The following is a 6000-nucleotide window of genomic DNA, read 5'->3' on the forward strand; positions in this document are numbered from 1 at the left end:
AGTGAAGTATAGAAGCATTGCCATCTCTGCCCTTTGTCTGCTGTGCCTGCTGGAGAAGAGAGTCAACCATCTGAAACTGGGTTACTTGGTAAGTTCCACAGATAGAAAACTTGCAAAGAGAGTAACCTTTTTGTTTTGTTTTGTTTTCTTCCTCTCCCAGCTTCAAACATGCAAACCACATCTTCTTCCCAGTGTATGTATGGAACATCTGGTCAGTTCCCTTCTCAGGAAAACCTGGAGTCCCATGGCCCACCAAGCAGAGAGATGGTGTCGTCATTGCCACCCATCAACACTGTCTTCATGGGAGCAGCTGCTGGAGGAACCTGAGAGACACATGCCTTAAGTTTACTTTCCATATCCAGCCATCAAGACTGTGATGACAATCCCCTTCAAGTCAGTGAAATAGAAAAGTGTTATATGCAGGTGTTAAAGGAGCCATTTTAGACATAGAAGCAATCCTACACCCTCCCCTCCTCACCCCCCCAAAACAAAGCCCTATATTCAGATTGAGTCCTGCTTGTGAGTCACTCAGGATTGCTCTCACCATTACAGCTTTTCAACCAGGAATCCAGAATGAGCAGAAAGGAGGCAGTGGTTCTTGAAAGCAAGACTAAGTTGTAAAGAAATTATTACATCTATTCCTAATTTATTAAAAATGCCCTTTTAGTCTTTCACTTCTACATGGTTTTGTATAAAAGTGTTTATTTAATGCCTGTATTGCTCATTATTTATTAGGACCACAGAGTAACTGTTTACTTTCTCTTATTTGACAGATTGTCAGATGTATGTATGCTACCTCCTATGGAAATGTTTACAAGGTCAATTTTTACTGTTTTAAATGAAGCTAAGCCAAATCCTTAAGGTTTGATTTTTTTGTACTGCTGTGCTCTGGAAAGTCGATTTCAAATGTTTAGTGCCTGCTTATGTCAGTGGAAGTCCTCAGGAAGTAAATAAAGCATATTGTGGGGGGGTTATTTTTTGTTTGTTTTAAAATAAACCACTTTCTCTTAAAATAAAACCAACAATACATGCAAACATCACAAGCTAACTACTTGTAGTAGCCTGCTACTGAAACAAGTGGTGGAGACACTGTCCCTGGGGGTGTTCAAGAAAAGACTGGATGAGGCACTTAGTGCCATGGTCTGGTTGATTGGATAAGGCTGGGGGATAGGTTGGACTGGATGAGCTTGGAGGTCTTTTCCAACCTGGTTGATTCTATGATTAAGTGATGTTGTTGCCACACAGTCTCATGAGCTTTCAAAGTTACTTGTGATATAAGCCAAAAGAAATTCTAGTGCTGGAAATCCACAAAAAGGTGTCCATCAGCTGTCATGGGTTTTGGACAACTGTGTGTGCTGAGATCAGCAGTGGTAAAGATGATTAAACAAAGTCACAGCCCTCCAGATCAGCTATTTTGATGTAAAAATTCACATGTCCTGTGAGCACAGACTGAAAGAGTTGGGGCTGTTCAGTCTGCAGAAAAGGAGGCTCCCAGGTGACCTTCTTGTGGCTTTCCAGTATCTGAAGGGGGCTACAAAAAAGCTGGGCAGGGACTTTTCAGGATATCAGGGAGTGACAGGACTGGGGGGAATGGAGCAAAGCTGGAGGTGGGTAGGTTCAGACTGGAAGTGAGGAGGAAGTTGTTGAGCATGAGAGTTGTGAGAGGCTGGAATGGGTTGCCCAGGGAGGTGGTTGAAGCTCCATGCCTGGAGGTGTTTAAGGCCAGGCTGGATGAAGCTCTGACCAGCCTGTTGTAGGGTAGAGTGTCCCTGGGCATGGCAGGGGGGTTGGAACTAGATGATGCTTGTGGTCCCTTCCAAGCCTGACTGATTCTATGATTTTATGATTCTCTGTATAAACACACACTTAACTACACTTCTGGAGGAAGAATATTCACTGCTGGTTTTAAAGAGGACAGAGACCACACAAAACAAATTTCTTGCTACACAGCCATGAAATAGCAGGTGTTGATTTATAATCAGTGTCCTGGTGTTAGATTTGGATTGAAAGCCAATCTTGTGTGGTTAGTTGAGGCCCCTATTCTCACTCAGTCCATTGAACATCTGCTGGATATTGTGGAATTAGTAGGGTGGTTTTGGTGGAAGAAACCAGATGATAATGTGATGAGCTTTTATTTCTAATTCTATCCTCCTTTAGTGTTTTCTACCAAGCAAGTTCTGACTGCAGCTGTAAAGTAATTGGGCTGGCTCATGAGTAATTCCTGATACTGAATACTTCATGCAGAAGCAAAACAATGTAGTTCAGTAACTGAGATGTGGAAGACTTCAGCTCAATTTCTTCCTAACTCAGGATGAAGTCCTGCACTGTGACCAAAAGTGCCCTCATTTTGAAAGAAACTTTTGCCTTCAATAAAAATTTCCCAGTGATGTGCAGGGGAATGCAATCTGGTTAAACATATTTATAGGGCAAGGCTTTGCAGCAAGGAAAGCAAGTACTGCCAAAGAGTTCTTTGTGATTATTCAGATCAGGATGCATTTTCACCTCAAATCACACCTCTAAAAGTCAGGTTCCCTATCTGGGCAGCTCACTTTCATAGTCAGTGAAGAGAGAGAGATCCCTCCAATCCCAAGTGAGATAAGTATGAAGATAAAGGCTGTGTCTCTCCTGAAATGCTTGTCTCTCTCTGCTGGCAAAAGGCAGGGTATGCAGAGAATTACTTGAAGCTGGAAACTTCAGACTGTTGAACTTAGGTGAAAGCAACATGTAGGATTTAAAGGACATAGGCAGCCACTAGCAGAGAAGGTCTTAGCTCATCAGACCCTACATAAAAAGCAAAGTTTATGGTAAACTTAAAATTGTTGAGGCTGCCTGTGAGTGATTAGATCAGGGTAATGAAGGAGGTCTTACCTGGTTTTGGTAACTAAGATGAGGTAGAATTAGTTTTAGAGCTGATATAGGTGAGGTTGTATGAATAGTTTTGGGCAATGATTTAAGTGGAATCACTAATCTGCCTTTAAGGATGGGATTAAATTGGCTGTTAGCCTTGGAGATGCAGTCTGGGCAAAGTTGAGCTGGTTAGAATAGTCCTTATGGCTGCTGCAAATAAGAGCCTGCAGAGCTATGCTAAATTGTGTGTCTGAAACAGTTCACAACTTTCTGTGATGAACTCTGCAGGTTTTGTGAACAGCTATAAGTAGATTTATGGGCTCAGATTCAGACTGCTGTGTTGGATGACATAACACTGAGCATGGCTTGAAGGTTAACTTCAGGGGCTGAGTCAACATGAAGCTGAGCCCATGAGTCAATAGTGGGTTTACAAGTGGCCATCAAGCCCAGCTTAATGATGCTGTTTAGAAGGATCAACAGACTATACTTTGTTCCAGATTAACCAGAATTTATAGAGACCAACATAGATCATTATTATAGCTGGAAATAGGATTAATTTGGGTAGGAACTGGTGAAAATGAGTTGTTTCTGCATTTAGCAGGGGTTGTTGAGCTTACATGAAACCTATTGCCAGACCAAGTGATCTAGTGATGATTTTTTTCATGGACTTAGTCTCAGGTGTAGACTTGAAGTCAGTTTGAAATTTACATTTGGAAATGAAAGAAGATGAGGCAGTTCTGGAAGAAACAAATGAGACTAATTTGAGGTCTTAGGTGATGAAGACCACATTATCAATCACACCTCTGAGGCTGACATTGGGGAATGTAAAGTCACAGTTGGGGTTCAGGACAACATGAAGTAATGAATCTGAATTATGGATTTAAGACCTCCAAGGATCTATATTCATTACTGAAATTAGTAAGAGTCACTGGCATTTTCAGTAACTTCAGCTAAGATTTGGAATAAAAGGCTAGGGCTAAGTTGGAATAAAAGGCTCAGACTAAGTTGGAATAAAAGGTTAAGACTAAGCAAGTAATTATGTAATCACTGCATGTCTAAGGAGTCCTTAGCTGAAACCTCTCTGATGGAAAATAGATGCATCTTTCCTAGGCTGATGAGAATAATATCCTTAAAGGAAGGACTGTAGACTCTGTAGTTGTTAGAGAGATGCTACACCATTGCTACTTAATAAAACTCAAGTAATCAACATTACTGGGGCAGTGAAAGCTCAAGAAAGTAGGGGATCCTACCACAAACTATGCTGCTTCCACAATCACCAGACACTTGTGGCAATTACAAGACTCAGCAGAATCACTTCTCAACCAGGACCTGAGACTGCCATGAACAGGGCAAAGCAGAGCTAGGATCTGAAATGAAGGGAGAAAAAGTATTGTGCCCATTGCCTAATCAATGACACTGGACAGCATTTCTCTGCCTTTTGGGTTCTTTATTACTCTCAGGTTTTCCCCATTTAGCAATGCCTGCATGTTACAAGGCTGCACAAAGCAGTGATTACACAACTGGAAAGATCCTAAAGATTTTATTAGCAGCTAAACTAGGAAAATCTACTTCCCTTCCTTTTGCCTTAGTTGATTATTATCCTTGATCAAATAAAGGGCCACATGTTCATAGTGGCCCTGTGCCCTGGTTGCTAGAGTAAAAAGGGATATACAGTGAAATTAGACTTTCAGACTTTGATTGTCTGTGCTGTTTTAATTCTTGCCCTATTTCATTTGCTCATGGAGTTTTGCTCAGAAGCTGACTGTTGGCCATTCTCCAGGGTCTACATCTACATGATGGATGTGAACCAGGTTTTCTTCCTCAGTCTTCCAAGAGCAGCCTTGCAGGTTTCCTGCTCTCTTCAGGGAGGTGGGAATGGGGTTCACTCTACCTCTGCCAGCAGTCAAGGTATCGTCTATCACTCATAACTGATATGCCCCTGAGCCCTGGGCAATTCAGACACAAGCAAAGCTGAAATATTTAGGCCTGGAATTATGCCTCTCTTGTCTATCTCCAGGCAATAGTTTGGCAGGTGGCTCTATCTGAGGGATGCTTTTGCTCAGGAAATCCCTTTGCTTAGGATTTGTTGATCACAGAAAGAGTTGGGGTTCACATGATTCCCTTATGAACACCCCACACACACCCTGTGGGGATCCCAGATACTTCAGTTGAGGCTCAGAAGTCTGATTTGTAACAGAACATGCAGTAGTTACACAGGACAAGACAAGCTTTAAGTCCTTTCATGGCTGTTGGCACTGGAAAGTCTCAGTACAGCCTGAGAGGTCAGAGGAAGGTGCTTGCCCACATGCTCAGGCTTACTCTGTGAGCCCCATCCCTGGGCTGGCTGCAGTCCTGAGACAATGCAACCTGTAAGAGCTAACAGCAACCTCCAAAAAGTAACAGTGACATAGCAGAGAAGATTGAAGTGGACATGATACAGCACCTCAGCTGAAAGTGGATGGTGTCCAGATAGTGAGGTGCAGAGAAGATATTTAATCAGTTTCTGGCTGTGTGTTACATACCCTGCAGGCTAAGCTAGGAGGTGATCAAGGAGACAAATTAACAAACATCTTTGAAAATGGACTTTGGAGTTTAGCTTTATTTTTATATGCTGATGGGTGAAGAGAGCTTTTCATACATATGAAGTTCTGGTCCTTAATTTTATAACTAAGAGAAGATACCTTCTAAAACTACCCAGGCATCTAATTATGGAAAACTTTCTTCTATGGCAATACTTAACTTACCTGTCTGTCTTGAAAGAAACAGATCTTCAGCCTTGCAGTGCTGAGCAGAATGATAGAATCATAGAATCAACCAGGTTGGAAGAGACCTCAAACATCATCCAGTCTAACCTAGCACCCAGCTCTCTCCATTCATCTAGACCATGGCACTAAGTGCCTTATCCAGGCTTTTCATGAACACCTCCAGGGATGGTGACTCCACACCTCCCTGGGCAGCCCATTCCAATGCCAATCACTCTGTGAAGAACTTTCTCCTAACATCCAGCCTAGACCTCCCCTGCCACAACTTAAGTCTGTGCCCCCTTGTTCTGCAGCTGGTTGCCTGGCAGAAGAGACCAACCCCACCTGGCTACAACCTCCCTTCAGGTAGTTGCAGACAGCAATGAGCTCTGCCCTGAGCCTCCTCTTCTGC

General features: G+C 42.7%; 1 protein-coding gene across 1 annotated transcript in view; it reads left to right on the plus strand.

Annotated features, from left to right (window-relative positions):
• RFX6 (regulatory factor X6) overlaps positions 1-960 on the plus strand; it is a 35664-nt gene extending 34704 nt beyond the window's left edge. Inside the window, exon 19 of the mRNA XM_064170149.1 lies at positions 161-960. Coding sequence (XP_064026219.1) covers positions 161-327 — 167 coding nt within the window. The 3' untranslated portion in view covers positions 328-960. The remainder of the gene's footprint in view (positions 1-160) is intronic.
• The last annotated feature ends 5040 nt before the right edge of the window (positions 961-6000 follow it).

Source organism: Pogoniulus pusillus, chromosome 33 (assembly GCF_015220805.1).
Source record: "Pogoniulus pusillus isolate bPogPus1 chromosome 33, bPogPus1.pri, whole genome shotgun sequence".
NCBI classification, from domain to species: domain Eukaryota; kingdom Metazoa; phylum Chordata; class Aves; order Piciformes; family Lybiidae; genus Pogoniulus; species Pogoniulus pusillus.